At 46.3% G+C, this 20315-nt stretch overlaps 1 protein-coding gene across 2 annotated transcripts in view; it reads right to left on the bottom strand.

Annotated features, from left to right (window-relative positions):
• Positions 1-9293: 9293 nt before the first annotated feature.
• The window catches only part of IL17B (interleukin 17B), a 34865-nt gene continuing 23843 nt past the window's right edge, over positions 9294-20315 (bottom strand). For both annotated transcript variants that reach the window (XM_073575199.1, XM_073575200.1), the window contains one exon: positions 9294-9808. In XM_073575199.1, the coding sequence (XP_073431300.1) occupies positions 9553-9808 (256 nt within the window). In that variant the 3' untranslated portion in view covers positions 9294-9552. The remainder of the gene's footprint in view (positions 9809-20315) is intronic.

Raw genomic sequence — 20315 nt, 5'->3', positions numbered from 1 at the left:
GCACGAGTTGGAGTTGCAGAGACACCCTGAAGACGTAGGCCAACGTACAGCACCACCTACCACCTCTTCAGTTCGTGTTGGGGCCTCTTCCTCCAGCTCACACACTGCTGGTTCGGCTTCCTCACAGGATCGCCAAGGAAGAACCTCTGCCACTGTTGTCCGGAGACCCTGTCAGATTCCACCCATAGCAGCACGTTCCCATCCATCACAGCCATCGGTAGCACAGGCATGGGATAAAAGGCGCCCTTACTCAGCAAACCATCCCCGAGCACAGTCTCTGAATGCTGGCATTGCCAAACTTCTGGCAGTTGAAATGCTGTCATTCAGGCTGGTGGACACTGACACCTTCCGGGACTTAATGGCATTGGAAGTCCCCCAATACAACGTGCCCAGCCGCTTTTATTTCAGCAGGCGAGCCGTCCCTGCCCTGCAGAAACATGTTGAGGGCAAAATAAAACATGCGCTACTAAACGCCGTTAGTAGCAAGGTCCACCTGACCACCGATGCGTGGACCAGTAACCATGGACAATGACGATACCTTTCCCTCACTGCCCACTGGGTCAATGTTGTGGAGCCGGGTACAGATCTGGAGAGTGGCGCTGTACGTGTTCTTCCAATGCCACGGATTGCAGGACTCCAGTCTGTACACATAGACTCCTCCTCCTACTCAAGTTCCTCAGAAACAGCAGAGCAGGAGCCTGTTACGACCGATATGAGCACAGCCGTGGCCAAACGTCAACAGGCTGTACTCAAATTAATTTCTTTGGGGAATCGAAGCCACACAGCGCAGGAGCTCTGGAATGCTATCAAGCAGGAGAGCGATGTGTGGTTTGGGCCAGCGAATCTCCAGCCGGGCTTGGTAGTGTGTGACAATGGCCGAAATCTGGTGGCAGTTCTTGGCCTAGGCAACCTCACACACATCCCATGTCTGGCACATGTGCTTAACTTGGTCGTGCAGAGCTTTCTGAGGGACTATCCGGATCTTGATGCACTGTTGCACAAGGTCCGCATAGAGTGCGCTCACTTGTGGCGTTCCAGCATGGCAAGATCGCGCCTCGCTGCTCTGCAGCGACGATTTGGCCTTCCGGAACATCGCATCATATGTGACCTACCCACCCGGTGGAATTCAACGTTACATATGTTGGAGCGGTTGTGAGCAGCAGGCAGCAGTCATGGAGTACCAGCTGCATCAGGCGCAAACAAGTCGCACTGTGCGCCGTTCACACTTCAGCACCATTGAGTGGGCCTCTATGAAGGACATCTGCCTCGTTTTGCGTGCCTTCGATGAATCCACGCGGATGGCGAGTGCAGATGATGCACTAGTCAGCATGACTGTCCCCCTTATCTGCCTGCTTCAACAAACACTGCAAGCACTAATGGATGAGGTTTCGGAAGAGGTGGAGGATGAGGAGTCCCAAATGCCATCTGCTTCTGGACAGTCTGCGCTACGTGTTTCCTCACAAAGGCCTAGGCAGGGGACACTTTGTGAGGAGGATGAGGAGGAGTCGATGGAGGAGGAAGACATCTCTCCAGAGGAGGGAGGTACACAAACCTCTACTCAGTATGTACAGCGAGGGTGGGGTGATGCAGAGCAGGCCGAGGTCACGCCTCAAACAGGGGACAGCGGTTCTTTGGCAGTTGGGAGTCTGCAGCACATGGTTGATTTCATGCTGCAGTGCCTGAGAAACGACCGCTGCATCGCCCACATTCTCGTCTCGGCTGATTATTGGGTGTACACCCTCCTAGATCCTCACTACCGGGACAGCGTACAAAGGCTCATACCAACGTTGAACCGGGAGCGTAAACTGCGGGAGTACGAAGAGTCACTGGTGCAGTCCATAATGTTTTCCATTCCACCCGACAGCATTGTTGCTAGTGCTTTACAAAGCAGCTCTGTGCGTCGAGGCAGTGGAGGAAACTCTGCACAAAGAGGGAGCAGAGGCAGCGCCGCAGCACAAGGCAAGACCACTATGGCCCAAATGTGGCAAAGTTTTGTGTGTCCACCACAATTGTCTACACCATCAGCGACGCCTCGAGTCAGCAGGAGGCAACGCTTCCGTCAGATGGTGTCAGACTACATGTCTTGCCCTGTCACTGTACTCCCAGATGGCTCTTCCCCCTTCAAGTTTTGGGTCTCTAAGCTGGATACATGGCCAGAGCTTAGCCAGTATGCATTGGAGGTGCTGGCTTGCCCTGCTGCCAGTGTATTATCGGAACGTGTCTTTAGTGCCGCAGGTGGTGTACTAACAGACCGTCGCACGCGACTATCTTCCGATAATGTTGACCGGCTGACTTTTCTGAAAATGAACAAGGCCTGGATCTCCAAAGACTTTGCCATTCCTCTTACACACTAAATTAGTGGTTGGCAACTGTATCCAGGTCTGCTGGTGTGTTCATTTTTCTACCACCTGAACTATAATCCCTGTGCTTCAACACAGCCAGTTGTCGCTCAGATGTGTCGTCTGCACAGAGAAACACACTAGCTCCTGTGTTAGTGGGGTTCAGTAACGCCAGCTGATCCCCTGCTGTGTGGACGGCAAAGTCACCAGCTCCATCAACATTCAAACCACTACTGATTTTTAACCGTGCCCAACTTAGGTCTCTGGCTCCACTGTCTCTACTATTTCCCCTGACCTCCAACCCCGCATCTACATCTCTGAAGTGGCGTCAGCACAATCTACACTTGTTCCTGTGTTCCTGTGGCTCAGTCCCATCAGTTTATCCCCTGATGTGTGTCCGGCAAGGTCTCCTGCTCTGTCCACATTCCCATAACCAGTAGTGGGAATGAGGACAGAGCTGGCGATCTTGCCGGACAAACATCAGGGGATCAACTGACGGGACTGAGCACCAGTAACACAGGAACAAGTGTAGATTGTGCTGACGCCACTTCAGAGATGTAGCTGGCGGGGTTGGAGGCCAGGGTAAATAGTAGAGACAGTGGAGCCAGAGGCCTAAGTGGAGCATGGTTAGAATCAGTAGTAGTCAACAACCTCCATAAAAACCGCTGCCCATTTGCCTCTGCATGCGGCATGCGTAATCCTGGGCTCCAACAGCGTCAGTTGGTGTTCAGAAGTGTCATCTCCACAGAGCCAAACACATTCGTTCAAGTGTTAGTGGGGTTCAGCACTGCCAGCTGTTCCCCTGCTGTGGAGATGGCAAGTCTCCTGCTGCCTACACCTGCCAAAATCCAGTAGGCCCCAGCCTGCTCCACGCCTGATCCTGGGCTCCAACAGCGTCAGTTGGTGTTCAGAAGTGTCATCTCCACAGAGCCAAACACATTCGTTCAAGTGTTAGTGGGGTTCAGCACTGCCAGCTGTTCCCCTGCTGTGGAGATGGCAAGTCTCCTGCTGCCTACACCTGCCAAAATCCAGTAGGCCCCAGCCTGCTCCACGCCTGATCCTGGGCTCCAACAGCGTCAGTTGGTGTTCAGAAGTGTCATTTCCACAGAGCCAAACACATTCGTTCAAGTGTTAGTGGGGTTCAGCATTGCCAGCTGTTCCCCTGCTGTGGAGATGGCAAGTCTCCTGCTGCCTACACCTGCCAAAATCCAGTAGGCCCCAGCCTGCTCCACGCCTGATCCTGGGCTCCAACAGCGTCAGTTGGTGTTCAGAAGTGTCATCTCCACAGAGCCAAACACATTCGTTCAAGTGTTAGTGGGGTTCAGCACTGCCAGCTGTTCCCCTGCTGTGGAGATGGCAAGTCTCCTGCTGCCTACACCTGCCAAAATCCAGTAGGCCCCAGCCTGCTCCACGCCTGATCCTGGGCTCCAACAGCGTCAGTTGGTGTTCAGAAGTGTCATCTCCACAGAGCCAAACACATTCGTTCAAGTGTTAGTGGGGTTCAGCACTGCCAGCTGTTCCCCTGCTGTGGAGATGGCAAGTCTCCTGCTGCCTTCACCTGCCAAAAGCAACAGGCCCCAGCCTGCTCCTCGCCTAATCCTGGGCTCCAACAGCGTCAGTTGGTGTTCAGAAGTGTCGTCTCCACAGAGCCAAACACATTCGTTCAAGTGTTAGTGGGGTTCAGCACTGCCAGCTGTTCCCCTGCTGTGGAGATGGCAAGTCTCCTGCTGCCTTCACCTGCCAAAAGCAACAGGCCCCAGCCTGCTCCTCGCCTAATCCTGGGCTCCAACAGCGTCAGTTGGTGTTCAGAAGTGTCGTCTCCACAGAGCCAAACACATTCGTTCAAGTGTTAGTGGGGTTCAGCACTGCCAGCTGTTCCCCTGCTGTGGAGATGGCAAGTCTCCTGCTGCCTTCACCTGCCAAAGCAACAGGCCCCAGCCTGCTCCTCGCCTAATCCTGGGCTCCAACAGCGTCAGTTGGTGTTCAGAAGTGTCGTCTCCACAGAGCCAAACACATTCGTTCAAGTGTTAGTGGGGTTCAGCACTGCCAGCTGTTCCCCTGCTGTGGAGATGGCAGTCTCTCCTGCTGTCTCCGCATTCCAAATACAGTAGGCCTCTGCCTACACCCTCCTATTTCCTGGGCTTCAACACAGCCAGTTGTAGCTCGGAAGTGCCGTCCACACAGAAAGAGACACTTGCTCCCGTGTCTCAGTGGGGTTCAGTAACGTCAGCTGAACCCCTGCTGTGTGGATGGCAGTCTCTCCTGCTGTCCCCACATTCCAAATACAGTAGGCCTCTGCCTACACCCTCCTATTTCCTGGGTTTCAACACAGCCAGTTGTAGCTCGGAAGTGCCGTCCACACGGAAAGAGACACTTGCTCCCGTGTCTCAGTGGGGTTCAGTAACGTCAGCTGATCCCCTGCTGTGTGGATGGCAGTCTCTCCTGCTGTCACCACATTCCAAATACAGTAGGACTCTGCCTACACCCTCCTATTTCCTGGGCTTCAACACAGCCAGTTGTAGCTCGGAAGTGCCGTCCACACGGAAAGAGACTCCGTGTCTCAGTGGGGTTCAGTAACGTCAGCTGATCCCCTGCTGTGTGGATGGCAGTCTCTCCTGCTGTCTCCACATTCCAAATACAGTAGGCCTCTGCCTACACCCTCCTATTTCCTGGGCTTCAACACAGCCAGTTGTAGCTCGGAAGTGCCGTCCACACGGAAAGAGACACTTGCTCCCGTGTCTCAGTGGGGTTCAGTAACGTCAGCTGATCCCCTGCTGTGTGGATGGCAGTCTCTCCTGCTGTCACCACATTCCAAATACATTAGGCCTCTGCCTACACCCTCCTATTTCCTGGGCTTCAACACAGCCAGTTGTAGCTCGGAAGTGCCGTCCACACGGAAAGAGACACTTGCTCCCGTGTCTCAGTGGGGTTCAGTAACGTCAGCTGAACCCCTACTGTGTGGATGGCAGTCTCTCCTGCTGTCTCCACATTCCAAATACAGTAGGCCTCTGCCTACACCCTCCTATTTCCTGGGCTTCAACACAGCCAGTTGTAGCTCGGAAGTGCCGTCCACACGGAAAGAGACACTTGCTCCCGTGTCTCAGTGGGGTTCAGTAACGTCAGCTGATCCCCTGCTGTGTGGATGGCAGTCTCTCCTGCTGTCTCCACATTCCAAATACAGTAGGCCTCTGCCTACACCCTCCTATTTCCTGGGCTTCAACACAGCCAGTTGTAGCTCGGAAGTGCCGTCCACACGGAAAGAGACACTTGCTCCCGTGTCTCAGTGGGGTTCAGTAACGTCAGCTGATCCCCTGCTGTGTGGATGGCAGTCTCTCCTGCTGTCACCACATTCCAAATACAGTAGGCCTCTGCCTACACCCTCCTATTTCCTGGGCTTCAACACAGCCAGTTGTAGCTCGGAAGTGCCGTCCACACGGAAAGAGACACTTGCTCCCGTGTCTCAGTGGGGTTCAGTAACGTCAGCTGATCCCCTGCTGTGTGGATGGCAGTCTCTCCTGCTGTCTCCACATTCCAAATACAGTAGGCCTCTGCCTACACCCTCCTATTTCCTGGGCTTCAACACAGCCAGTTGTAGCTCGGAAGTGCCGTCCACACGGAAAGAGACACTTGCTCCCGTGTCTCAGTGGGGTTCAGTAACGTCAGCTGATCCCCTGCTGTGTGGATGGCAGTCTCTCCTGCTGTCACCACATTCCAAATACAGTAGGCCTCTGCCTACACCCTCCTATTTCCTGGGCTTCAACACAGCCAGTTGTAGCTCGGAAGTGCCGTCCACACGGAAAGAGACACTTGCTCCCGTGTCTCAGTGGGGTTCAGTAACGTCAGCTGAACCCCTGCTGTGTGGATGGCAGTCTCTCCTGCTGTCTCCACATTCCAAATACAGTAGGCCTCTGCCTACACCCTCCTATTTCCTGGGCTTCAACACAGCCAGTTGTAGCTCGGAAGTGCCGTCCACACGGAAAGAGACACTTGCTCCCGTGTCTCAGTGGGGTTCAGTAACGTCAGCTGATCCCCTGCTGTGTGGATGGCAGTCTCTCCTGCTGTCACCACATTCCAAATACAGTAGGCCTCTGCCTACACCCTCCTATTTCCTGGGCTTCAACACAGCCAGTTGTAGCTCGGAAGTGCCGTCCACACGGAAAGAGACACTTGCTCCCGTGTCTCAGTGGGGTTCAGTAACGTCAGCTGATCCCCTGCTGTGTGGATGGCAGTCTCTCCTGCTGTCACCACATTCCAAATACAGTAGGCCTCTGCCTACACCCTCCTATTTCCTGGGCTTCAACACAGCCAGTTGTAGCTCGGAAGTGCCGTCCACACGGAAAGAGACACTTGCTCCCGTGTCTCAGTGGGGTTCAGTAACGTCAGCTGATCCCCTGCTGTGTGGATGGCAGTCTCTCCTGCTGTCACCACATTCCAAATATAGTAGGCCTCTGCCTACACCCTCCTATTTCCTGGGCTTCAACACAGCCAGTTGTAGCTCGGAAGTGCCGTCCACACGGAAAGAGACACTTGCACCCGTGTCTCAGTGGGGCTCAGTAACGTCAGCTGATCCCCTGCTGTGTGGATGGCAGTCTCTCCTGCTGTCTCCACATTCCAAATACAGTAGGCCTCTGCCTACACCCTCCTATTTCCTGGGCTTCAACACAGCCAGTTGTAGCTCGGAAGTGCCGTCCACACGGAAAGAGACACTTGCTCCCGTGTCTCAGTGGGTTTCAGTAACGTCAGCTGATCCCCTGCTGTGTGGATGGCAAAGTCTCCTGCTGCCTACACAGTCGTACTACTACTGATTTTTAACCGTGCTCCAATTAGGCCTGTGGCTCCACTGTCTCTCGTATTTCCCCTGTCCTCCAACCCTGCCAGTTACAGCTCCGAAGTGGCGTCTGCACAATCCACACTTGTTCCTGTGTTATAGGTGTTCAGTCCGGTCAGTTAATCCCCTGATGTGTGTCCGGCAATGTCGCCTGCTCTGTCCACATTCCCATAACTAGCTCAGTAACATCAGCTGTTCCCCTGCTGTTTTGATGGCAATCTGTCCTGCTGCCTCCCAATTGACAGCACATCAGGCCTCAGCCTGCTAAGTGCTTGTCCCTGGGTTCCAACATCGCCAGTTTCTGCTCATAACTGACTTTGGCATGGGTACTCCCTCCTGCCCAGCTTGGTTCCAGCCCTGCCTGCTGTTTCCGGGAAGTGTCAATGTCAGTTTGCCACCCCAAGTTGCCATGTCGTGTTGCGGTTGGGTTAGCCGAGGCTAGGGTGCCAGCAGTTTAGGTGCTTCCTATGTGGACTGCGGGTTCTGGTAAGAAAGGCTTGTTCCGTAGTGCCAGTAGGACAAGCACCCCCTGTAGGACTGTGTGATTCGGTAACTGCGGCCAGCTTGCGGCATGCCAACTTTGCTTTTCAGGGGTAACTTCAGCTGCCCCTCCGGGTTCCAGCACCGTCAGCTGGTTCTCGTCAGAGCCTTTGGCCTAGGTGCCTCCATCTCGGTATCCGAGTTCCGGCAACGTCTGCTGGTCCTTGGTAGTGCTTTGTAGCACAGGTACCTCCTGCTTAGTTACCGGGTTCCAGCACCGCCAGCTGGTCCTCGGTTGTGCCATTGGCTCTTATTCCTTCTGCTGCCCCTCCGGGTGCCAGCACTGTCAGCTGGTCCTCGCTATTTCCATTTGCTCTTGCAGCTTATGCTTCCCCTCCGGGTTCCAGCACCGTCAGCTGGTTCTCGTCAGAGCCTTTGGCCTAGGTGCCTCCATCTCGGTATCCGAGTTCCGGCAACGTCTGCTGGTCCTTGGTAGTGCTTTGTAGCACCGGTACCTCCTGCTTAGTAACCGGGTTCCAGCACCGTCAGCTGGTCCTCGGTAGTGCCATTGGCTCTTGTTCCTTCTGCTGCCCCTCCGGGTGCCAGTACCGTCAGCTGGTTCAAGAGGACAAAGAACAGGAAGACAACCACCAAGATGTAGAACAACAAGAGAGAGAAGACAAAGAAGCATAAAAAAACAAAGCAGAAGAACATTAAGCATAAGACTAATACTCTGAGCAAATGATATTATCTTATTTATAAGCAGAAGAAGACTAAGCAGTGTATGGGGGTGAGTCCGTTCCTCCTCGTGGTGCCCCTGGAAAAGGCCTGCTGCTGCAGGCCAAACGGAACGCGGACAAATCCTGTTGTAAATCTTTTGTGACAGGCAGAACGGAAGGTGTAAACTTCTAACTTTTCTAGATAACAACTACAGGAATGCCTGACACAAACAAGAATATGATGAAGAAGAATAGGAAGAAGATGAAGAAGTTGAATATGTAGAATAATAATTGTTGAATAAGAAGAATATGAAGAATGTAAGAAAAGGAAGAAGAAGAAGAATGTAAAAAAAGGAAGTAGAAGAATTTAAAAAAAGGAAGAAGAAGAAGAATGTAAAAAAAGGAATAAGAAGAAGAATGTAAAAAAAGGAAGTAGAAGAATGTAAAAAAAGGAAGAAGAAGAAGAAGAATGTAAAAAAAGGAATAATAATAATAAGAAGAAGAAGGTAAAAAAAGGAAGAAGAATAAGAAAGAAGAAAGAAGAAGAAGACATACATGTCTGGCAAAATATAAATGAGGCTAACAGTCAATATCTTTGTAACTCCTAACGTCTTTAAAAAAAAAGTTTAATTCCTGCTATTCCATTTGATTGGGCTAAACCTCTATGGCTTTAATGTCTCCTCCACCTCCCACAATATATTCTACATTATTCTTAGTTGTTTTTCTTCATGTAGAATTAACCTACAAGGAAAGAAAGGGTTTTTTTTAATTCCGATATTTTGGCCCCATTGACTTGCATTGGTTCCCGGTATCGGAATCGACGATACCGATACTTTTTTTTAAGATCGGCCGATCCATTCCGATCCGATATTTTCAAGTATCGGCTGGTATCGCTCAACTCTATTAATAAACTATACTTTATTTACCATGGAATGATTTTTATTAGCATATACAATATATTGTCCTAGCACGTTAAATTACACACCAGTATGATTAGTAGTACTTGTTGATTAGAATTGCTGGTTTGTCGAGTATTGTGAAATAAATAGAACATATTACTTTGAAACCTTTATAAATTGTACACTTTGCAGATGTGTTCTGTCATTGAACTAATGATTCACCATTACTGTATCATTCTGCATACAGGAATGAAGATATAAAGAGATGAGATGGACTAGTGCTGTCTTCAGAAGATACAGGTACATCCTACAGCTATGTTCTCCATGACTGTAGTGTATTCTTTTTGACACTTCTTTCTTTTCCTTCCGCGTAGTCCAGCCAAACTATTCTCACAAAATCGCCTACGTACTGGTATTTTGCTATGGATGGGAATACTGGACATGCTCAGGTCCTCCTGCATAGTAAAAGGGTTGATGCAACCAGAGCACAAGCATTGAGCTTCTGGTATGTCGACTGGAATGCGGCTTTCATCATGGTTTATACTGGAAGAGACAAACAAATATTCAATAAATGTTTGGCAATGTTTTTTCTTAATCGCAAAACTCTGTTTTACCACTCTTGCTTTTAGAGAGAGGCATTTTGTACATGTGAATCTGGCCATACAATATCTATTTTTGGTACAGCCTGAAATATTCAGAATTATTATATCAAGTGGAAGAGTATTTTTCAACTTTTTGGAAGAAAATGTTGATTCTTTGCCAATAGGGAACCTGGACAGATATCTCCTTTCGCTGAGAAACTTCTAGGTCAATGAGCATTCTTTTCAAAAAATTCCGACACCATCTTTATTGTTTATGCCATATTTACAGGAAATGAGAATATGCTCCCACCTCTGTCATTGGGACCTACAAAAATAACAGAATTCAATATGAAAAGGATTGGAAATCCAGCAAGGCATATGTAGTAAAATTCAGAAAAAACTTTATTATCAAAAATGAATAAAATTCAAAAACAGAGATGGAATCACCAGCGGCAAACACTGACCAACGCGTTCCGGCTAAGGTCTGTTTCAGACTTCAGTTTTTTCTGTCAGTTGTGATCTGCAAAAATGGCTGAAAACGGATCCGCCAGCATACGGATATCAACGTGTGTCACCGGACCGTTATTTTTTACGGATCTGGAGAAGTAAGAAATTTAAAGGAAGAGAGAGAAAGAGAGATTGATTTTTCAGCCGCCAGAACAGAGTTTCGGGTTAAATTTGCGGCCGAGGCAAGTCCTCCGGGCAATGTAAAATGCGGATCTGGCCGGCCGAAAAAACGTTGCATTGTCTGTCCAGGGATGTTGGCGGAAGCCAAAATTTTGACGGATCCGCAAAAAAACGGATCCAATGGATGGCCATCCGACAAGATCCGCCGGTCATGCAACTCAATGGGAAAAAAAATGGATCCGCCAAACAAAATGGCGGATCCGTTTTTTTTGAAAAACGGCGGCTTTTGACTGATGGTAACAGATGGATGTGTGAAACAGGCCTAAGGAGCCTTATTCATGAGACACATTGGTCAGTGTGCTGCTGGTGATTCCATCTCTGTTTTTGAATTTTATTCATTACTGATAATACGGTACATTTTTTTCTGAATTTTACCACATATTCCTACAACGTGGTGAGCTGACTTTTCTTTCATATTTTTTCACTGTACAAAAATATCAAGGCCTCATCTACCACTACCAGGAATCGATAGGTAACTATGCTTGCATGTCTCCCTAATCTCTATAGGTCTTCTGATAATAGTGAATTAAGTATACACCAATATAAGTTCTGTCCTAAATCACTGATATCTCTGATAACACATGGCAGAATTGCTGAGACTTGTATACGTAAAGGACTTGGGTCATGTATTTAGACCCTATGCCTCATCAATTTGACCTACATGTAAGAAAATGGTCCACATTGCAGCCAAGATATATACCCAATATCAGTCTTCAATGTTTGGCCGGCTTAACACATCATTCAGTATGGAATGTGATATACGGAATAGCCACAAGTCTCCTGACCCAAACTTGACAACCTCATACTGTATATTCCTATGATATTGTTGATTTTAGTATATTCAAATAAGTGGTAGTTCACAGCACCTCATGTAGACAAAGGGTTAACGTTACCAATACTGAAAGCGCACATCATATTCATATTCAAGGGGTTCTTCTTGGCAAAAAGTCCAAACAATGTAAAAAAGTGAGGACAGCACTTCTCAGGTTGGTGAAATTCAATCACTTTATTCTGCCATCTGTTGCGATGTTTCGATCTATACAGATCTTTATCTGTATAGATCGTAACGTTGCAACAGATGGCAGAATAAAGTGACTGAATTTCCCCAACCTGGGAAGCGCTGTCCTCACTTTTTTACATTGTTGATTTTAAGTAATGAGATCTGCACCCAGTCCATACCCAACCAATGAATTATCGATGTGTGGAGCTGAACATAGAGTTACAGCAAGTATTCATTCCCCATAAGAAAGTTGTGATACTTTAATTAACCCCTTCATGACCCAGCCTATTTTGACCTTAATGACCTGGCCATTTTTTGCAATTCTGAAAAGTGTCCCTTTATGAGGTAATAACTCTGAAACGCTTCAACGCATCCTAGCGATTCTGAGATTGTTTTTTCGTGACATATTGGGCTTCATGTTAGTGGTAAATTTAGGTCGATAATTTTTGCGTTTATTTGTGAAAAAATCAGAAATTTGGCGAAAATTTTGAAAATTTCGCAATTTTCAAATTTTGAATTTTTATTCTGTTAAACTAGAGAGTTATGTGACACAAAATAGTTACTATATAACATTTCCCACATGTCTACTTTACATCAGCACAATTTTGGAAGCAAAATATTTTTTTGTTAGGAAGTTATAAGGGTTAAAAGTTGACCAGCGATTTCTCATTTTTACAACAAAATTTACAAAACCATTTTTTTTAGGGACCACCTCACATTTAAAGTCACTTTGAGGGGTCTATATGGCAGAAAATACCCAAAAGTGACACCATTCTAAAAACTGCACCCCTCAAGCTACTCAAAACCACATTCAAGAAGATTATTAACCCTTCAGGTGTTTCACAACAGCTAAGGCAATGTGGAAGGAAAAAATGGACATTTTAATTTTTCCAACACAAATTTCCTTTCAGCATCAATTTTTTCATTTTCACATGGGCAACAGTTTAAAATGGATCCTAAAATTTGTTGGGAAATTTCCCCTGAGTACACCGATACCTCATATGTGGTCATAAACCACTGTTTGGGCGTACGGCAGGGCTCAGAAGGGAAGGAGCACCATTTGACTTTTTGAATGGAAAATATGCTGGAATATTTAGCGGTTGCCATGTCGCGTTTGGAGAGTCGCTGTGTGCCTAAACACTGGCGCTCCCCCACAAGTGACCCCATTTTGGAAACTAGACCCCCCAAGGAACTTATCTAGATGCATAGTGATCACTTTGAACCCCCAGGTGCTTCTCAAATTGATCTGTAAAAAAAAAAAGTACGGTACTTTTTTTTCACAAAAATTATCTTTTAGCCTCAGTTTTTTCATTTTCACATGGGCAACAGGATAAAATGGATCCTAAAATTTGTTGGGCAATTTCTCCTGAGTACACCAATACCTCATATGTGGTCATAAATCACTGTTTGGGTGCAGGGCAGGGCCCGGAAGGGAAGGAGCGCCATTTGACTTTTTGAATGGAAAATTATCTCCAATCGTTATCGGACACCATGTCGCGTTTGGAGAGCCCCTGTGTGCCTAAACCTTGGAGCTCCCTCACAAGTGACACCATTTTGGTAACTAGACCCCTTAAGGAACTTATCTAGATGTGTAGTGAGCACTTTGAACCCCCAAGTGCCTCACAAAAGTTTATAACATAGAGCAGTGAAAATAAAAAATCATTTTTTTTTCCTCAAAAATGATTTTTTAGCACGCTATTTTTTATTTTCACAAGGGTAACAGGAGAAATTGGACCACAAAAGTTGTTGTCCAGATTGTCCTGAGTACGCTGGTACCCCATATGTGTGGGGGGGGCACTGTTTGGGTGCACGACAGGGCGCAGAAGGGAATGAGCGCCATTTGACTTTTTGAAATGAAAATTGGCTCCAATCGTTAGCGGACACCATGTCGTGTTTGGAGATCCCCAGTGTGCCTAAACTTTGGAGCTCCCCCACAAATGACCCCATTTTGGAAACTAGACCCCCTAAGGAACTTATCTAGATGCATAGTGAGCACTTTGAACCCCCAGGTGATTCACAGAAGTTTATAATGCAGAGCAGTAAAAATAAAAAATCTTTTTTTTTTCCTAAAAAAAAATTTTTTAGTCTGCAATTTTTTATTTTCACAAGGGTACCAGGATAAATTGGACCCCAAAAGTTGTTTTCCAGTTTGTCCTGAGTACGCCGATACCTCATATGTGGGGGGAGACCACTGTTTGGGCACACGTCGGGGCTCGGAAGGGAAGTAGTGACATTTTGAAATGCTGACTTTGATGGAATAGTCTGCGGGCATCATGTTACATTTGCTGAGCCCCTGTGTGCCTAAACAGTAGAAACCCCCCACAAGGGACCCCATTTTGGAAACAAGACCCCCCAAGGAACTTATCTAGATGTGTGGTGAGCACCTTGAACCCCCAAGTGCTTCACAGAAGATTGTAACGCAGAGCCGTGAAAATAAAAAATCATTTTTTTCCCTCAAAAAAAATGATTTTTAGCCCGCAATTTTTTTTTCCACAAGGGTAACAGGAGAAATTGGACCCCAAAAGTTGTCTAGTTTGTCCTGAGTACGCTGATACCCCATATGTGGGGGATGACCACTGTATGGGCACACGTCAGGGCTCGGAAGGGAAGTAGTGACGTTTTGGTATGCTGACTTTGATGGAATGGTCTGCGGGCATCATGTTACATTTCCAGTGCCCTTGATGTTCCTAAACTGTGGAAACCCCCCACAAGTGACCCCATTTTGGAAACTAGACCCCATAAGGAACTTGCCTAGATGTGTGGTGAGCACCTTGAACCCCGAAGTGCTTCACAGAAGATTGTAACGCAGAGCCATGAAAATAAAAAATCTTTTTTTTCCTCAAAAAATGAATTTTTAGCTCGCAATTTTTTATTTTCACAAGGGTAACAGGAGAAATTGGACCCCAAAAGTTGTTGTCCAGTTTGTCCTGAGTACGCTGGTACCCCATATGTGGGGGGAAACCACTGTTTGGGCACACGTTGGGTCTCAGCAGGGAAGTAGTGACATTTTGAAATGCTGACTTTGATGGAATGGTCTGCGGGCGTCATGTTACATTTGCTGAGCCCGTGTGCCTAAACAGTAGAAACCTCCCACAAGTGACCCCATTTTGGAAACTAGACCCCCCAGGGAACTTATCTAGATGTATGGTGAGCACCTTGAACCCCCAAGTGCTTCACAGAAGTTTATAACGCAGAGCCGTGAAAATAAAAAATCATTTTTTTCCCTAAAAAAAAATGATTTTTAGCCCGCATTTTTTTTTTCACAAGGGTAACAGGATAAATTGGACCCCAAAAGTTGTTGTCCAGTTTGTCCTGAGTACGCTGATACCCCATATGTGTGGGGGAACCATCGTTTGGGCACACGTCAGGGCTCGGAATGGAAGTAGTGACGTTTTGAAATGCAGACTTTGATGGAATAGTCTGCAGTCGTCATTACGGTTGCCGAGCCCGATGTGCCTAAACAGTGGAAACCCCCCACAAGTGACCCCATTTTGGAAACTAGACCTTCCAAGGAACTTCTGTAGATGTATGGTGAGCACTTTCAACCCCCAAGTGCTTCACAGAAGTTTATAATGCAGAGACATGAAAATGAAAAACATTTTTTTTCCACAAAAATAATTTTTTAGCCCCCAATTTTTTATTTTCCCAAGGGTAACAGGAGAAATTAGACCCCAAAAGTTGTTGTGCAATTTTTCCTGAGTACGTTGATACCCCATATGTGGGGGTAAACCACTGTTTGGGCACACGTCGGGGCTTGGAAGGGAGTGAACACCATTTGACTTTTTGAATGCAAAATTGGCTGGAATCAAAGGTTGCACCATGTCGCGTTTGGAGACCCCCTGATGTGGCTAAACAGTGGAAACCCCTCAATTCTAACTCCAACCCTAACCCCAACACACCCCTAACCCCAACCCTAACCCCAACACATCCCTAGCCCTAATCCCAACCCTAACCCCAACACACCCCTAACCCCAACACTAACCATAACACTAACCACAAGCCTAACCCTAATTCTAACCCTAACCCTCTTTCCAACCCTAACCCTCTTTCCAACCCTAATTCCAACCCTAACCCTCTTTCCAACCCTCTTTCCAACCCTAACCCTCTTTCCAACCCTAACCCTCTTTCCAACCCTAACCCTCTTTCCAACCCTAACCCTAACCCTCTTTCCAACCCTAACCCTCTTTCCAACCCTAACCCTCTTTCCAACCCTAACCCTAACCCTCTTTCCAAACCTAACCCTCTTTCCAACCCTAACCCTAACCCTGATGGAAAAATAAAAATATTTTCTTTATTTTATTAGTTCTGCCTACCTATGGGGGTGATAATCGGGGGGTTCATTTACTTTTTATTTCATTTTCATCACTCTGAGAGTGATGAAAATGAAATAATGGAATCTGCAGCTGGCAGATTCGGGCGGGCGCACTGCGCATGCGCCCGTCATTTTCTAAGATGGCGGCGCCCATGAACCGGACCCGCCGGACACCGGGAGCGACGGGGGGACTTGGAAGGTGCCGGGGGCCGTGAGAGTGGGTGAGGGGAGGATCGGAAGCTGGCGGGGAGCGAAGGGAATGGGAGGGGGGGCTAATGATGACAGCGGCGGCAGATCGCCGCTGTCATTCAGTGGCAGGGGGGGCGATCGCCGGTGGGGGGGGGTCAAATCGGTGTCTCCAGCCATGTCCGATGCTACTGCAGCATCGACCATGGCTGGATTGTAATATTTCATCACTTTTCATTGATGAAATATTACTATCGCTCTGATTGGCTGTTTCACTTTTAACAGCCAATCAGAGCGATCGTAGCCACGTGGGGGCGAAGCCACGCCCCCTGTGGTGAATTACAAAGTCCCCTGTATCTGCGGGTCAGGTGACCTTTCATTGACCCCGGTCACCCGACCCGCAGGGGGGCTTTGAATTCATGACACAGGGTATGCGTCATAGGTCGGATTGGCACCGACTTTCATGACGCATACGCTGTGTCACAGGTCGGGAAGGGGTTAAAAAATATACTAAGCTCTGTAGTATATTCAATTTCATAGCTGTTTTATAGCAGCAATACAACTTTGACTCATGATTGTGTTCTCTATGTCATGTCATTTTCATTAGGTAGAACTTTATATTCTATAGTTGTACTTGTTTGTCATTGATGACTACATTTAGCAAACAAAGTTGGTGAGAGAACATTCGAAGCAGACAACCTTATTTCTAAAGTACATTATCTCATTTTTAAACTTGCTGAAACTGAGGGCTTCCAAGGACCTCAATAAGTAAGTGACCGAGCTACTTGAAAAATGAATGTGAACAGAGTCCTGACATGTTCTATGCCAGCTGGCATCAGATAAAGGGCATACAGAAAAGAGGAAAAGTGTGTGTGAAACTTGGAGAGAGAAGAAAGCGACTAGAATAAACCAAGGTGGTGAAATGCATCCGAAGGGGATTTCAGATTGTTGGGTTGATAAAGAAAAATAACTACCAATCAGGTTGATTTTTTAAAAGTGTTAAAGGTCACTCTAAATGGAATGTAATAAACTTAGATTGAGAAGGTCCTATGTAATTAAATATCAAGATTGCATACTGTATCTATGGCAGTCTTGAAAGTTTTTACATTTACTGATTTCTTAATATCAAAAAGTGCAGTTTCAAAGCAACTAGCCAAGTTACTGTTAGGTACAAGTCCATCACTTTTTGACTGAGACAGTTTTCCTATAAGGGGACCATCACTGCATTGTCGTCTTACATTAGATGAAAACCTCAGCACTTGAGTTTGACAGTTGTAGCCCAATATTATGAAAGTTTTTAAAGTCATTCCAAAAGTTGACGTAAAAAACGTCTGCAACAATTTGATTGGTTTCATTGGATTTCTTTCTTTAATCTAATGTTTGCCAACCAGAATTCCTTGCAACCTAGTTTCCATGAAGAAAGCAAGACTTGTCACTTCTACAGTAGAGATGGCAGAATTATTTCAGTTTGTCTTCACAATGCTTGACAATGAGGTAGGCAAAGTACCAGAAAGAATATAGAAAGAAATACCCACACAGACACAAATTGAGTTAAGAATGGGAATAGTGTTTCTGTTGGAATGGGAATTTTTAAGTAAATAGGGCTAAGTTTAGTTTACCTTAAATATAGTCATAAATCAGCTTAGGGGAGTACAAGAGAAGATAGATAAGTGTTACAAACTCTGCTATCAGCGCAAACTCACTTACCAATTATAAGTTACCGTCACTCATTCTGCAGCCAGTTATGAAGAGTGAAACATAGAGGTTTTTGGAGCGAAACAGTTCTAAATTTTTAATGTAGACCATTGCAAAAACGATTTATTTAGGCCAAAATATCTGTAGTTAAGTAAAAATTGCCCCCACAGGTGTTCATATCCATAACATTTTTAATTACTTTTCTTCTGCAGCATTAGCCTGCAGAATTTTCTGCAGAGAATCCACTTCTCCTGGCAGAAAACGCATGGAAAAACGCTTGCGTTTTTCATGCGGATTTGAATGTGTTTTTGCTGTGCAGATTTGTTTGGTGTTACTGGGAATGGATTCTGGTGAACTGTTTCCTTTGTATCTAAACTGGGAATGGATTCGGGTGAACTTTTTCTGAGAGAAAGAGAGAGAGAGATGTGCCAGACCGAAAAACGCTGATCCAGATCCGCAAAAAGAATAAACATGCTGCGGAAAAAAACGCTGCAAATCTGCGTGGATTTTTCCGCAGCATGTGCACAGCAATTCTTCATTTACCATTTACTAACATTAGATGTGCCCTACAATGCAGATTTCATGCAATTCCACGCGTAAAAAAACACTGCAGATCCGCATTAAAATCCACAATGTGTACACATAGCCTTACAATACCCTGGAAACTGCTTGATTAGTCTAAATCTGGGCAACCTGCTTAATTTCTGGTCATTCTACAGCTTTTCTATTTTCTTACTTTAATGCCCATTACAGCTCAAATCTAATTTGAGTAGATTTTATTTAATCAGATTTGACTTAAAGGGAATCTGTCCTGTCAGCCAGATTTCACATCCCAAACTAAATATATGCGCATGTAGCTCGTCACGATCGGGTGGGAGATCATTCCTGCGCCGCTGCTGATGAATCCACAATGGATTTCAATGGATAAAATTTATTCATAAAACAGGTTTAGAGGGTCAATGCATTTCGAGGTCAAGCAAAATCTCTTCATCAGGACAGAAACCTGATGAACCAGGTTGGACCAGGTTTCTGTCCTAATGAAGAGGTCCTGCACGGCCTCGAAATGGGTTAACCCTGTAAACCTATTTTATGAATAAGTTTTATCCATTGGAAACCATTGTGGATTCATCAGCAGCACAGGAGTGACATCTCCCTCCCAATCGTTTCCCATTGTTTGGTCCTTCTAGTGACTGATGTCTTAACAGTGGCTGATATCTGTCACGCCAGTTACATGTTGCTTTGTAGCAACTATATAAGGTGAATGGATCCCTTTCCTTGACACCTTTTTGTTACCAGATAAGACCCTATTGCGCTTACTTTCTTTTCCAGTTTCGTTGTTTGCATATAGCTCCTTCAAAGACAAGTCCAGCAACACCTTTATATAGACAGTCCTTTCCTGAGAAATCAGCATTAGAATTGATATGCAATTGAGGCTGAAAATCTGAAGTCTCATTCACTCCAGCTCTATTCTCTGCCCACCACCAACTCCTCCTACTTCTTTACTGACTGTTGGTTTTGCCTGAAGTAGAGGCTGTCAGCTAAGCAGTAGAAGGTGGCGCTGTGTGAAAAATAGTGCCTAAGAGACAGAGACTTCAGATCTGTACCCTCATTTGTATATACATTCCAATACCGATGTGACGACACAACATTTATTCAGTAGACCAGGAGACATACATTATTAGCTTTATGTTGACTTTTGAATTTATGAATTTATGTGTCTTTCTTTGGTTGGTCAAGAATATTGCTTCTACAAGCCTGAATATTGAAGTTTACGTTGCTGTGTGCTGTAACTTATTGTCTGTTCTCTCTGCAAGATATGGATGCGTGGTCATTGAACAATTGATGTTTGATTGTATATGCTGATTGACCATTTTGTGGGTTGTTGACCTGCAAAACAGAGACTGACAAACTAAGCATAGTGATTAAATACTCAAACAATGTGTTAATCTCATCATGCCTTCCTCTAAACCTCTGGATGATGGCTTGAAGGACAGCAGTTGGGAACTATATAAAGAGAATATGCCTCTGTAACAAGAGATCCAAAGAACCATAGACTCTTTACAAAACCACAACCAGGAAGACTCTACAAGACAGCAGCTAGGACATCATTAACATTCTACAGGATGCCAGCTTAGGGGACCAAGGCCTCAGCTGAAAGAATACAGGTCTGCTCCATTGACCATCACTGAACCCATGGATACATATGGGAAAGGCAGGATTTGGACCCACTGGTCACCTGAGCCCCATGAATACATTTGGGAAAACCAGAGTTGGAACCCACCGGTCACCTGGCTCTGTGGAGATGTTCGGAGAAGCCAGGATGTGACCCTCCAATCACTTGGCCTCATATCTCAATGGAATGTCAGCTTCCTAAGCTTGCTGTTACCTCCTCTCTGTGGGTGTCACAGGTGGGGGTAGTTGGCCATGGAAGTTGCAGCTGCTTCAATCCCAGTGAGTCAGCTGAAGGGTGAGATTGTATTTTGCACCATCTTTGGTATTTTGCTGGGACTGTTCTATGTGTTATTGTCCGTGGTTCAATAAAGTATTGCCACACTGTTTTACCCTCATCCTGTGCTGTCTGAGTAGTAT

The sequence above is a fragment of the Dendrobates tinctorius genome, unplaced genomic scaffold (genome assembly GCF_039654945.1).
Source record: "Dendrobates tinctorius isolate UK_male_01 unplaced genomic scaffold, ASM3965494v1 ptg000043l, whole genome shotgun sequence".
Taxonomy (NCBI): domain Eukaryota; kingdom Metazoa; phylum Chordata; class Amphibia; order Anura; family Dendrobatidae; genus Dendrobates; species Dendrobates tinctorius.
The sequence above is the reverse complement of the archived record's forward strand: the minus strand, read 5'-3'. Positions and strand labels throughout refer to the sequence as shown.